The sequence below is a fragment of the Hemiscyllium ocellatum genome, chromosome 8 (assembly GCF_020745735.1).
Source record: "Hemiscyllium ocellatum isolate sHemOce1 chromosome 8, sHemOce1.pat.X.cur, whole genome shotgun sequence".
Lineage (NCBI taxonomy): Eukaryota > Metazoa > Chordata > Chondrichthyes > Orectolobiformes > Hemiscylliidae > Hemiscyllium > Hemiscyllium ocellatum.
The window spans coordinates 95,885,558-95,899,627 of NC_083408.1; the positions used below are offsets into that span (position 1 = coordinate 95,885,558).

Genomic DNA, 14,070 nt, shown 5'->3' on the forward strand with positions numbered 1-14,070 from the left:
ATGTGCTTGTTTATGGCATTGTGATTGGAGTGCCAGGCCTCTTGGAATTCTCTGGCATGTCTTTGCTTAGCCTGTCCCAGGTTAGATGTTTTGTCCCAGTCAAAATGGTGGGTTTTTTTCATCCGTTTGTAGGGCTATGTGGAGAGGGGGTTGTGTCTTTTTGTGGCTAGCTGGTGTTCATGTATCCTGGTGGCTACCTTTCTTCCTGTTTGTCCTACGTAGTGTTGTGGCAGTTTGGAATTGCATGGAATTTTGTAGATGATGTTGGTTTTGTCCATGGGTTGTACTGGGTCTTTTAAGTTTGTTAGTTTTTGTTTGAGAGTGTTGGTGGGTTTGTGTGTTACTAGGATTCCGGGGGGGTTCAGTAGTCTGGTTGTCATTTCTGAAACTTCTTTGATATATGGTAAGGTGGTTAGGGTTTCTGGCTGTGTTTTGTCTGCTTGTCGTGGTTTATTCTTGAGGAATCTGCGCACTGTGTTTTTTGAGTATCTGTTCTTCTTGAATACGTCGTATAGGTGGTTCCCCTCTGTTTTTCGAAGTTCGTCTGTGCTGCAGTGTGTGATGGCTTGTTGGAATAGTGTTCCAACGTATACCTGCGTACACAGAAAACCGACAAACACTGACCAAATACTTAACTACACCAGCAACCATCCCAACACACACAAACAGAGCTGTATCAGAACACTATTCCAACGAGCCAGCGTGAAAGCAGAGAGAACACGGTACTGAGCTCTGTAGCGGAAAACAAAGTTAACACAGGGCTGTGTCATGGAGCAGGGAGCAGAGCGAATACAGGGCCGAGTCCCGGAGCGGGGAGCAGAGCAAGCATAGGGCCGAGTCCTGGAGCAGAGAGCAGAGCGAGCACAGGGCCAGGTCCCGGAGCAGGGAGCAGAACGAGCACAGGGCCAGGTCCTGGAGTAGGGAGCAGAGTGAACTCAGGGCCAAGTTACAGAGCGGGGAGCAGAGCAAGCACAGGGCCGAGTCCCAGAGTAGGGAGCAGAGCGAGCACAGGGCCAGGTCCCAGAGTAGGGAGCAGAGCGAGCTCAGGACCGAATCAAAGAGCAGGGCGCAGAGCGAGCACAGGGCCGAGTCCCGGAGTAGGGAGCAGAGCGAGCACAGGGCCAGGTCCCAGAGTAGGGAGCAGAGCGAGCACAGGGCCAGGTCCCGGAGCAGGGAGCAGGGCGAGCTCAGGGCAGAATTCCAGAGCAGGGCGCAGAGCGAGCACAGGGCCAGGTCCCAGAGTAGGGAGCAGAGCGAGCACAGGGCCAGGTCCCGGAGCAGGGAGCAGAACGAGCACAGGGCCAGGTCCTGGAGTAGGGAGCAGAGCGAGCTCAGGGCCGAATCAAAGAGCAGGGCGCAGAGCGAGCACAGGGCCGAGTCCCGGAGTAGGGAGCAGAGCGAGCTCAGGGCCGAATCAAAGAGCAGGGCGCAGAGCGAGCCCAGGGCCGAGTCCCAGAGTAGGGAGCAGAGCGAACTCAGAGCCGAGTCCTGGGACAGGGAGCAAAGCGAGTACAGGGCCAGGTTCCGGAGTCGGGAGCAGAGCGAGCTCAGGGCAGAATTCCAGAGCAGGGCGCAGAGCGAGCACAGAGCCAGGTCCCAGAGTAGGGAGCAGAGCGAGCACAGGGCCAGGTACCGGAGTAGGGAGCAGAGCGAGCACAGGGCCAGGTCCCGGAGCAGGGAGCAGAACGAGCACAGGGCCAGGTCCCGGAGTAGGGAGCAGAGCGAGCTCAGGGCCGAATCAAAGAGCAGGGCGCAGAGCGAGCACAGGGCCGAGTCCCGGAGTAGGGAGCAGAGCGAGCTCAGGGCCGAATCAAAGAGCAGGGCGCAGAGCGAGCACAGGGCCGAGTCCCAGAGTAGGGAGCAGAGCGAACTCAGAGCCGAGTCCTGGGACAGGGAGCAAAGCGAGTACAGGGCCAGGTTCCGGAGTCGGGAGCAGAGTGAGCTCAGGGCAGAATCCCAGAGCAGGGCGCAGAGCGAGCACAGAGCCAGGTCCCAGAGTAGGGAGCACAGCGAGCACAGGGCCAGGTACCGGAGTAGGGAGCAGAGCGAGCACAGGGCCGGGTCCCAGAGCGGGGAGCAGAGCAAGTATGGGGCCGGGACCTAGACCGGGGAGCAGAGCGAGCACAGGGCCAGGTCCCGGAGTAGGGAGCAGAGCGAGCACAGGGCCGGGTCCCAGAGCGGGGAGCAGAGCAAGTATGGGGCCGAGTCCCGGAGCGGGGAGCAGAGCAAGCATAGGGCCGAGTCCTGGAGCAGAGAGCAGAGCGAGCACAGGGCCAGGTCCCGGAGCAGGGAGCAGAACGAGCACAGGGCCAGGTCCCGGAGTAGGGAGCAGAGCGAGCTCAGGGCCGAATCAAAGAGCAGGGCGCAGAGCGAGCACAGGGCCGAGTCCCAGAGTAGGGAACAGAGCGAACTCAGAGCCGAGTCCTGGGGCAGGGAGCAAAGCGAGTACAGGGCCAGGTTCCGGAGTCGGGAGCAGAGTGAGCTCAGGGCAGAATCCCAGAGCAGGGCGCAGAGCGAGCACAGAGCCAGGTCCCAGAGTAGGGAGCACAGCGAGCACAGGGCCAGGTACCGGAGTAGGGAGCAGAGCGAGCACAGGGCCGGGTCCCAGAGCGGGGAGCAGAGCAAGTATGGGGCCGGGACCTAGACCGGGGAGCAGAGCGAGCACAGGGCCAGGTCCCAGAGTAGGGAGCAGAGCGAGCACAGGGCCGGGTCCCAGAGCGGGGAGCAGAGCAAGTATGGGGCCGAGTCCCGGAGCGGGGAGCAGAGCAAGCATAGGGCCGAGTCCTGGAGCAGAGAGCAGAGCGAGCACAGGGCCAGGTCCCGGAGCAGGGAGCAGAACGAGCACAGGGCCAGGTCCCGGAGTAGGGAGCAGAGCGAGCTCAGGGCCGAATCAAAGAGCAGGGCGCAGAGCGAGCACAGGGCCGAGTCCCGGAGTAGGGAGCAGAGCGAGCACAGGGCCGAATCAAAGAGCAGGGCGCAGAGCGAGCACAGGGCCGAGTCCCAGAGTAGGGAACAGAGCGAACTCAGAGCCGAGTCCTGGGGCAGGGAGCAAAGCGAGTACAGGGCCAGGTTCCGGAGTCGGGAGCAGAGTGAGCTCAGGGCAGAATCCCAGAGCAGGGCGCAGAGCGAGCACAGAGCCAGGTCCCAGAGTAGGGAGCACAGCGAGCACAGGGCCAGGTACCGGAGTAGGGAGCAGAGCGAGCACAGGGCCGGGTCCCAGAGCGGGGAGCAGAGCAAGTATGGGGCCGGGACCTAGACCGGGGAGCAGAGCGAGCACAGGGCCAGGTCCCAGAGTAGGGAGCAGAGCGAGCACAGGGCCGGGTCCCAGAGCGGGGAGCAGAGCAAGTATGGGGCCGAGTCCCGGAGCGGGGAGCAGAGCGAGCACAGGGCCAGGTCCCAGAGTAGGGAGCAGAGCGAGCACAGGGCCAGGTCCCGGAGCAGGGAGCAGAACGAGCACAGGGCCAGGTCCCGGAGTAGGGAGCAGAGCGAGCTCAGGGCCGAATCAAAGAGCAGGGAGCAGAGCGAGCACAGGGCCGAGTCCCGGAGTAGGGAGCAGAGCGAGCTCAGGGCCGAATCAAAGAGCAGGGCGCAGAGCGAGCACAGGGCCGGGTCCCAGAGCGGGGAGCAGAGCAAGTATGGGGCCGAGACCAGGAGCGGGGAGCAGAGCGAGCACAACTCCGAGTCCCGTGGTAGGGAGCAGAGCGAGCACAGGGCTGAGTCCCGGAGCAGGGAGCAGAGCAAGCACAGGGCCGAGTCCCGGAGTAGAGAGCAGAGCGAGCAAAGGGCCGAGTTTCGGAGCGGGGACCAGAGCGAGAACAGGGCCGGGTCCTGGTATAGGGAGCAGAGTGAGTACAGGACTGAGTCCCAGAGCGGGGAGCAGAACGAGCTCAGGGCTGAGTCCCAGGACAGGGAGCAGAGCGAACACAGGGCCGAGTCCTGGAGCAGGGAGCAGAGCGAGCACAGGGCCAGGTCCCGGAGTAGGGAGCAGAGCGAAATCAGAGCCGGGTCCTGGAGCGGGGAGCAGAGCGAGCTCAGGGTCGAGTTCCGGAGTGGGGAGCAGTGCGAGAACAGGGCCGGGTCCTGGTGTAGGTAGCAGAGTGAGTACAGGACCAAGTCCCGGAGCGGGGAGCAGAGCGAGTACAGGGCCAAATACCGGAGAAGGGAGGAGAGCCAGCACGGGGCCGCGTCCCGGAGTCGGGAGCAGAGCGAGCTGAGGGCCAAGTCCCGGAGCGGGGAGCACAGCGAGCACAGGGCCAGGTCCCGGAGTCGGGAGCAGAGCGAGCTGAGGGCCAAGTCCCGGAGCGGGGAGCACAGCGAGCACAGGGCCAGGTCCCGGAGTCGGGAGCAGAGCGAGCTCAGGGTCAAGTCCCGGAGCGGGGAGCAGAGCGAGCACAGGGCCGGGTCCCGGAGTCGGGAGCAGAGCGAGCTCAGGGCCGAGTCCCAGAGCAGGGTGCAGATCGAGCACAGGGCCGAGTCCCGGAATCGTGAGCAGAGCGAGCACAGGGCCGAGTCCTCGAGCGGGCATGGGTCCAGAGCTGGAAAGGCAGCAGAACAAGTCCTGGACAGAAGCCAGCCTGAGGAAGCAGCGTTGCTTTATGTTCTGAAGCCAGTGGGTATGGGCATCAGATTGGAAAAGTGTTCGTAATTAACTGACAATTAATAGATAGTAGACAATAGGTGCAGAGTAGTCCATTCAGCCTTTTGGGCCCGCACCATCACTCATTATGATCATGGCTGATTATTCACAATCAGTATCCTGTTCCTGCCTTATCCCCATAACTCTTGGTTCCACTATCTTTAAGAGCTCCGTCCATCTCTTTCTTGAAAGTATCCAGAGACTTTGGCCTCCACTGCCTTCTGGGCACCCTTATGGTATCTCTCCCTAGGCACTCTATACCTAAGATGGCGAGAAGCGACATTACAAACTTTTCACTGCACGCAATGAGTGATCGAGACAATAAAGACTTTTCTATTCTATTGTATTCTAATCTATCTGTTTTCAAATCCAAGTTCCAAATTAATAACAATATTATTTTAGAATTTAAAATAAATTATTTATATCATACCAACCTACCTCACAATTTCCCGTTACTGGATATTAATTGGCACTTGCATTTGCCTGCAAATCAAAAATGCCTGGCTCGACAAATGATATTAATTAATTGAAATGCATTTTGGATGCCTTGAACATGTGATAAGTGGATGATCTTTGTATTTGACGGGTATGTTTGAATGAATTGATTTGTCTTGGCTGCTGGTCACAAAACAGCTAATTTCTCACTGGAACCTTGTGGTTTGACGGTTTCACAAATGAATGACAGATTTATATGGTCACAAGTCTGGCCTCAATCTTCAACTTCTGCCCTTCAGTTGACAAAGAAATTATTGGAGCTGTTATTTTTTTTAACCAACCTAAGCACTCTTTCCCTGTAAAAGTTGCTCCTTCGAGAAAATGTCATTGTGAAAGCAATCAACAAGAACATTTATACAACAATAACAAGAACAGTGATTTCCAAGTTGGGTGGTTTTATATTGTTTGCCACCACTGTTAGCATATTAAGGAGTAATATTTGCACCATGTTTTTATGCTGCAGCTCATTTCTCAGCTTCAACTTTATTGTGTACCATTTTATGGTAAGGGCCACAGGCCTGATTTTCCCAAGAGCAACTACGTCCATTGGGAGACCATTGTGAAGAATGTTAAAAATCGTACAACACCAGGTTATAGTCCAAAAGGTTTAACTGGAAGCACACTAGATTTCGGAGCATCAATCCTTCATCAGGTGAGAGTGAATGAAGGAGCGACGCTCCGAAAGCTAGTGTACTTCCAATTAAACCTGTTGGACTATAACCTGGTGTTGTGTGATTTTAAACTTTGTACACCTCAGTCCAACACTGGCATCTCCAAATCATTGTGAAGAATGGCTGACTTTCTGCTATTAGAATGAAGAAATAGAAATACATCATGCACGCAACCTACTCCAGTGCCAGTGCAGTCCTGAATGTTCAATGGATAAACAGCCATTTTAGTTGATGCATGCAGGTAGCAAGATAGAAAGAAAGAAAAGAATGGAAAGAAAAGAAAGGGGAAAAAAAGAAAGAAAAAAGAAGAGAACGAAAAGTAAGAAAAGAAAGGAAGGAAAGGAAAGAAAGAAAAGAAGGTTATGAAAGGATAAAAGAAAAAAATTAAAAGAACAGAAAAAAGAAAAGACAGGAAAGGAAGATGGGAAAGAAAGGGAAAAATGAAGGGAAAGAAAAAGAGAATATAGAAAATAAAGGAAAAAAGAATGGAAAGAAAGGACAAAAATCAAAGGAAAAAAAGAAAAATAAGTAAGATTAATCAGATGATAATATTCTTTGAAGTGAAGCAGATCTCATTAGAAGCCAACAGTGTGAATCAGGCTGGTAAATGACCCCATTTACCTGCCTTTAGCTGCCTCAATTACATTTGTAGCACTTGATAAAAACATGAATCAAAGGACATGAATGAAAATGAAGAAATATTTTGGAATATTAACAATGTATGAAAGTGGGAGAAAATGTCAGTCATTGTTTGTATGAAAGGACTCCATATATCTGAAGTCTTTGATTAATTAAATCATATTTCCACTTCTTATTTCAAAAGAACTTTAACCTGCACATCTGCAGACACATTTGAGATTAATATTCAATTCAATTTCAGTTTAAATTCATTTAATTTACTTTCAAAGCTATTTTATTTGAAGCCTTATAAAATGAAAAAAACAAAATAAGTTATACAACAAAAGCAGCCATCTGGAATTGCCATTTTACTTCAGTGTGGAACCCAATGTAAAGATTTTAATAAATGTACAAATTATCTACAATAAAAAGTCATTTGTTAAAAAGCATTCAAATAAGTTCCATGTTTACATTTACACTCCACCAATAATGCTCAAACCTTTCAGGGTATTACTAAGAGGCTTGTCATATTAGATCAATGTTCAAAATTATTGTTGTGTTAAAAATCTAGATTGAACATAGCTCAAAACATAGGTTCCCTTCCAATGATAGCGACTGATCGTAAAGGTGGCGTTCATCCTGTATTGCTACCCAGTAGCTATAAACAATATTATAGATTTGGCGTGCCATGATGCAGCCACTTAGTCTGATGTCCTGTTTTAAAAAGGCCAAGTATAAGGTAATGCAAAATGAAAATACTATATTGCTTCAGTGAATTTTAACTCTAAACATTGGGTAGCTTTTAAAGTGGTAGGAAAGAATACTATTAAATCTTGTTGAAAGAGAAGTTAAGTTGAAGTTTTGGTATGGCCCTCATCAGGACTTCAGTTCAGTTAAGCTAGCTATATTTAAATTACCCTGTTATTCTGAGTTGACAGTAGCATTGTACATACTTGCACTAACACATAACTTATATTCATTTATACCTTTGACTTCTGTCCAATGAAATTTGGGCAGTAAACATCTATGTTCACATGTCTGCATTGAATCCCATTCCAAAATTTTTTATAAAAGCTAGCAAAACGTATTTCTCATCCATACCATAGTCTGCAGTCCATGCCAGTTTTGAGATTCAAATGAATTCAAAACTTTTCAAACAAGTGCATAAACACAATTGTTTATGCCACAATGTCCATGTCGTAACGTAAGAGAAATAATTGCATAAAAAGCTGAAGACACTTTCTATGGCCAAGAAAAGGAGGCATGATTCAGCTTTACTCTCTTCAACCTCTTCAATATATCATAGAATCATAGAGTAATAGAGATGTACAGCACGGAAACAGACCCTTCAGTCCAGCTTGTCTATGCTGACCAGATATCCTAACCTAATCTAATTCCATTTGCCAGCATTTGGCCCTTATCCCTCTAAATCTTTCCTATTCATATACCCAACCAGATGCCTTTTAAATGTTGTAATTGTACCAACCTTCCTCTGGCAGTTCATTCCATACACGCACCACCCTCTGCATGAAAAAGTTTTCTCTTAGGTGCCTTTTAAATTTTTCTTCTCTCACCCTAAACCTATGCCCTCTAATTCAGGACTTCCCCACTCCAAGGGAAATACCTTGTCTATTTATTCTCTCCATGCCCTTCATTATTTATGCTCTTTTTGGCACACAGCTATATATCACTCCAATTTAAATCTAATAAATGAGTTAATCAGAAATAATACAGACACAAAAACAAGGTTATCTTCAGTGAAAGGAAGACTGAGTTTATTAGTTACTCACCACTAGAAAAATAACAGACAAGACATCAAATGACATGACATTTATTTTACTGTATTTGCACCAAATACAAGTAACAATAAATTTCTATCTATCTAAAATGCCCACATACAAGCATAAACTCGCACTTACAAAGAGATAGGACACAGCACAAAGAAAAAAAAATAAAAGGTTTAATGTTTTTAAGGTGATCTTTTGCTATTAAGTTTCAACCCAATGCCGCTGTTACAGCACCTGATAACTCAACAATGTCACAGTGGAACAGTTTCATTGATTAAAATGTCCACTGTTTCACAGGATATATCAAAATAATTCATTGTCTTTCTGGCATTCCTGATATTGACTTGGTCATTATTTTTCACTTGAAAGTCACAGTTCAAACTCAAAACCTTCTGACTTAAAGGCAAGAGTGTTCACACTAAGCTAAAGGTTGATACCAGATGACAACATATACAAACACATAAGGACATTTTAAGATTGTTTCAGCTCAACGGGATTGCATCAGCTTCTCAGTTCTATGAAGCTGTTGTATAATTGTCAGCTGCAGCTATTTCCAGGGCTTGAAATACATCTAACATTGTCTTTGATCCCATCAATTATACCTCCACATTCTTTCACTCTACTGGAATTGCCTCAATAGATTCATTCTCAGTACATTTGCTTCATTTTCTGTATTATATTATTGTTAAGTAAAAAATGAGGTCTGCAGGTGCTGGAGATCACAGCTGCAAATGTGTTGCTGGTCAAAGCACAGCAGGCCAAGCAGCATCTCAGGAATAGAGAATTCGACGTTTCGAGCATAAGCCCTTCATCAGGAATAGGAGAGAGTAGCCAAGCAGGCTAAGATAAAATCCTTGTAGAGGGAGGAAGAGAGCTTCTTCAAGGAAGGCATCCTTGTAAGAGGATTCGCAGTAGGTTAAAATCTTCGAGTAAAAAATGAGGTCTGCAGATGCTGGAGATCACAGCTGCAAATGTGTTGCTGGTCAAAGCACAGCAGGCCAGGCAGCATCTCAGGAATAGAGAATTCGACGTTTCGAGCATAAGCCCTTCATCAGGAATAGGAGAGAGTAGCCAAGCAGGCTAAGATAAAATCCTTGTAGAGGGAGGAAGAGAGCTTCTTCAAGGAAGGCATCCTTGTAAGAGGATTCGCAGTAGGTTAAAATCTTCGAGTAAAAAATGAGGTCTGCAGATGCTGGAGATCACAGCTGCAAATGTGTTGCTGGTCAAAGCACAGCAGGCCAGGCAGCATCTCAGGAATAGAGAATTCGACGTTTCGAGCATAAGCCCTTCATCAGGAATAGGAGAGAGTAGCCAAGCAGGCTAAGATAAAATCCTTGTAGAGGGAGGAAGAGAGCTTCTTCAAGGAAGGCATCCTTGTAAGAGGATTCGCAGTAGGTTAAAATCTTCGAGTAAAAAATGAGGTCTGCAGATGCTGGAGATCACAGCTGCAAATGTGTTGCTGGTCAAAGCACAGCAGGCCAGGCAGCATCTCAGGAATAGAGAATTCGACGTTTCGAGCATAAGCCCTTCATCAGGAATAGGAGAGAGTAGCCAAGCAGGCTGCTTGGCTACTCTCTCCTATTCCTGATGAAGGGCTTATGCTCGAAACGTCGAATTCTCTATTCCTGAGATGCTGCCTGGCCTGCTGTGCTTTGACCAGCAACACATTTGCAGCTGTGATCTCCAGCATCTGCAGACCTCATTTTTTACTCGAAGATTTTAACCTACTGCGAATCCTCTTACAAGGATGCCTTCCTTGAAGAAGCTCTCTTCCTCCCTCTACAAGGATTTTATCTTAGCCTGCTTGGCTACTCTCTCCTATTCCTGATGAAGGGCTTATGCTCGAAACGTCGAATTCTCTATTCCTGAGATGCTGCCTGGCCTGCTGTGCTTTGACCAGCAACACATTTGCAGCTGTGATCTCCAGCATCTGCAGACCTCATTTTTTACTCGAAGATTTTAACCTACTGCGAATCCTCTTACAAGGATGCCTTCCTTGAAGAAGCTCTCTTCCTCCCTCTACAAGGATTTTATCTTAGCCTGCTTGGCTACTCTCTCCTATTCCTGATGAAGGGCTTATGCTCGAAACGTCGAATTCTCTATTCCTGAGATGCTGCCTGGCCTGCTGTGCTTTGACCAGCAACACATTTGCAGCTGTGATCTCCAGCATCTGCAGACCTCATTTTTTACTCGAAGATTTTAACCTACTGCGAATCCTCTTACAAGGATGCCTTCCTTGAAGAAGCTCTCTTCCTCCCTCTACAAGGATTTTATCTTAGCCTGCTTGGCTACTCTCTCCTATTCCTGATGAAGGGCTTATGCTCGAAACGTCGAATTCTCTATTCCTGAGATGCTGCCTGGCCTGCTGTGCTTTGACCAGCAACACATTTGCAGCTGTGATCTCCAGCATCTGCAGACCTCATTTTTTACTCGAAGATTTTAACCTACTGCGAATCCTCTTACAAGGATGCCTTCCTTGAAGAAGCTCTCTTCCTCCCTCTACAAGGATTTTATCTTAGCCTGCTTGGCTACTCTCTCCTATTCCTGATGAAGGGCTTATGCTCGAAACGTCGAATTCTCTATTCCTGAGATGCTGCCTGGCCTGCTGTGCTTTGACCAGCAACACATTTGCAATTATATTATTGTTTCCAAGTTGTTTGCTGATTAATCCAAAAATAGTAAAAATAGTTATGGCTGTTGTTCTGCTTCAAAAACTTCCCTAAAGTTAAACTTGCTGACAGAGTCTGGCCTGGAGTGAATTCTCAGTTTGATTATTTTTAAGTTCTGACTGTTGTGAAAATATAAACTTTTTCTTGAAGATCCTTTCACTTTAAAGTTTCCTTCTGCTGTTTAGGGTTTTCTGGTGAAATTGCTTTGGTTTTATGTCCCCTACCCCCATGTTCTCATCTTTTTTAAACGTTATGCTTCAGGAAGCAGTTTAAATGTTTCCACTGATGCTCTCACGGTGTCTTTCCTCTATGCAATCCTTGGTGGATCGTGTTTCAATTGCCGTAGATGTTTCTGTCTGTGTTCTGTTATATAAAATATGAATATAAAAAATGATTTACCAGCCAGTTTTAATTTGACTACCACCCATATTCTGTACTTCTGAAAATCAACATTTATTGTAGCTGTTGCTCCCGATGTGGTCTCCTCTACATTGGGGAGACTGGACGCCTCCTAGCAGAGCGCTTTAGGAAACATCTCTGGGACACCCGCACCAATCAACTACACTGCCCTGTGGCCCAACATTTCAACTCCCCCTCCCACTCTGCCGAGGACATGGAGGACCTGGACCTCCTTCACCGCCGCTCCCACACCATCAGACGCCTGGGGGAAGAACGCCTCATCTTCCGCCTCGGAACACTTCAACCCCAGGGCATCAATGTGGACTTCAACAGTTTCCTCATTTCCCCTTCCCCCACCTCACTCCAGTTCCAAACTTCCAGCTCAGCACTGTCCCCATGACTTGTCCGGACTTATCCTACCTGTCAATCTCGTTTTCCACCTATCATCTCCACCCTCCCACCGCCCCCGACCTATCACCTTCATCCCCTCCCCCACTCACCTATTGTACTCTATTCTACTTTCTCCCCACCCCCACCCTCCTCTAGCTTATCTCTCCACGCTTCAGGCTCTCTGCCTTTATTCCTGATGAAGGGCTTTTGCCCGAAACATCGATTTTACTGCTCCTCAGATGCTGCCTGAACTGCTGTGCTCTTCCAGCACCACTAATCCACACTCTTGCTTTTGGTTTAGACCTGAGCTTTGCACATGAAAATGTTTTTATCAGACCCACCATCCATTTTAGCAACTCATTTTCTACTTGGGGATTCGGCTGCCTTCAAGACTCAATGTTGAATTCGATTTTCATTCCATGTTCTTTACTCATCCCCACATTCCAGGCCCTGTTATGACATGGGCAGCTTTGAGCAGAATCAACCCATTTGCACCTACTTATGGTCCCCATTACCTGCTTTTTTTTCCCTCCTGAGATTCTATCAGCAATCCCTTTGTTTCCTTCACTGTTGTTCCAAATTTCAAAGCAGAGCCATGGGACTCGAGATGCTAACCCTATTTCACTCTGTACACACAATGCCAAGTCTGCTGAGCTTCTCCAGTACCCTCTCTGTGTTTATTTCAAATCTCGAGAATTTGCAAGAGTCTGCTTGCTTTTTTTTCAGTGCTGCTATCGCACGGCTCTGGAATAGGTGGGACTTGCAGCTGGGCCTCTTGCTCCAGAGGGTATGATGCAACACATTCCACAAGAGCTCCCCTGTACTTAGCTTGGGTTTACCAAATATTGATGAGCCCCATTGACACCAAAAACAAGGCCTCGTAAAATTTATTTGTAAATGCAATTGAAATTAAAATTTTCTCTTAAAATAAAAGGTGAGTGCTGTGTTCATCCTAACTTGATATGGAGGTGCTGTGTTGGACTGGGGTGCACAAAGTTAGAAGTCACATACCACCAAGTTATAGTACAACAGGTTTATTTGAAATCACAAGTCTTCAGAATGCTGCTCCTTCATCAGGTGCTGTTAATTGTAGGGGGAGGGGGGGGCATGAGTATCATCCCACCAAAAGTCAATAATGAGCCCTTGGGTTTGCCAGCATTGTGAACTAGGTTGTTCTCAATGCACCATTTTTCCAGGTCTTTCACCTCCCATCTGTAGTCTGTTTCATCACCATCTGAGATTCAACTGACTATGGTGGTGTCATCAGCGGAGTTGTAGCCAGCATTAGTCTGGTATTTGGTGGTGCAGTCATGGGTATACAATAAGTACAGTAGGGGACTGAGAAGATGGAGATAACATGACAATTCGAAATTCGACACTGTTAAATCCAGATTAACATAACATACGCAAGATTGTCATGTAGCTATACTGAACAACACAGCTGAGTAAGGATACATAAGAGCACAAAGTATGGAATGTTAGATGAGCTATCACTGAGTTATTGAGCTCTCCTAGTTAAAGAATATATGAATCCAAAAGTGCAACTGAATCTGTGAGAAAGTTAAGATTGCTATTGATTGGAGAGAAAGTCAGTAAATGGAAATCCATGGCATGAAGCAAAAAGCAGATACCATGAAAGAGTCAACCATTCTGAAGCACGAGGCCGACATCTTGGAACAGAAGGCTATCAGAATGTCCTTAGATTGCACACTGGAGCACAAAAACACCAAAACCGTATATGTCTGCATTGATGACATGGCACAAGGTAACACTCTGGTATGAAGACAGTACACTAAGCTGAATAAAATTACTGAGTTTTCTAGGGTTTTGGATGTTTTCAATGCCTTTTATAAAGTTTGGTCATAAAGTGTAATCAAATTTAATAAATGCATTTTTCACACGTTTACTGCCTCACTGTGTTTTCAGTTTGCATTTCTTTGATTCAGAGGATGCGTAGGCAAATTGATTTCATTATGGCACTTCTTAGCTACTTTGATTCATTATAGGAGTTTGCCCTCTTCTTTTTCCATCCCTTTTTCCTGACAGCTTGTATCCAGGGCCAGTGGACAGCAGCAAAGACTTCGGATGTAACACCTTCAATCCTAGCCAATTTACCATCTCTCTTCCAGATATTGTTGTATTGCAGATTAAGGGAAACCTGTCAGTCTCATGTCAGTGGTAAATTCACCACAGAGTATGTCTTTGCCAATAAAATCTACATGCTTTCTGGTCACATGACTGAGCCTCTGGAGTTGCTGTTGAGTCAAAACTCAAACATTCTAAAGATCCTTGTTTGCCAAATTCGGCCCTCTTTTCTACCAGGAGATCATAGAACTGCATAAATTGAATACAGAGGATCCCCAATTCATGAAAGTTTGACTTATGAACATTCATACTTATGAACA

At 47.5% G+C, this 14,070-nt stretch overlaps 1 protein-coding gene across 1 annotated transcript; it reads left to right on the forward strand.

Annotated features, from left to right (window-relative positions):
- Positions 1-2,195: 2,195 nt before the first annotated feature.
- LOC132818214 (serine/arginine repetitive matrix protein 5-like) lies at positions 2,196-4,645 on the forward strand. Its single transcript, XM_060828994.1, has 3 exons — positions 2,196-3,149; positions 3,257-4,036; positions 4,094-4,645. The coding sequence occupies exons 1-3, from the start codon at positions 2,196-2,198 to the stop codon at positions 4,643-4,645; spliced, it is 2,286 nt and encodes a 761-aa protein (XP_060684977.1).
- The last annotated feature ends 9,425 nt before the right edge of the window (positions 4,646-14,070 follow it).

Bases quoted from the DNA above. Each gene is read 5' to 3' on its own strand.
- LOC132818214 (XM_060828994.1), top strand. From the start codon at position 2,196: ATGGGGCCGAGTCCCGGAGCGGGGAGCAGAGCAAGCATAGGGCCGAGT. The intron at 3,150-3,256 runs GTAGGGAGCACA...GCCGGGACCTAG, and splicing joins GCACAGAGCCAGGTCCCAGA to ACCGGGGAGCAGAGCGAGCA. The intron at 4,037-4,093 runs GTCGAGTTCCGG...TGGTGTAGGTAG, and splicing joins GGGAGCAGAGCGAGCTCAGG to CAGAGTGAGTACAGGACCAA.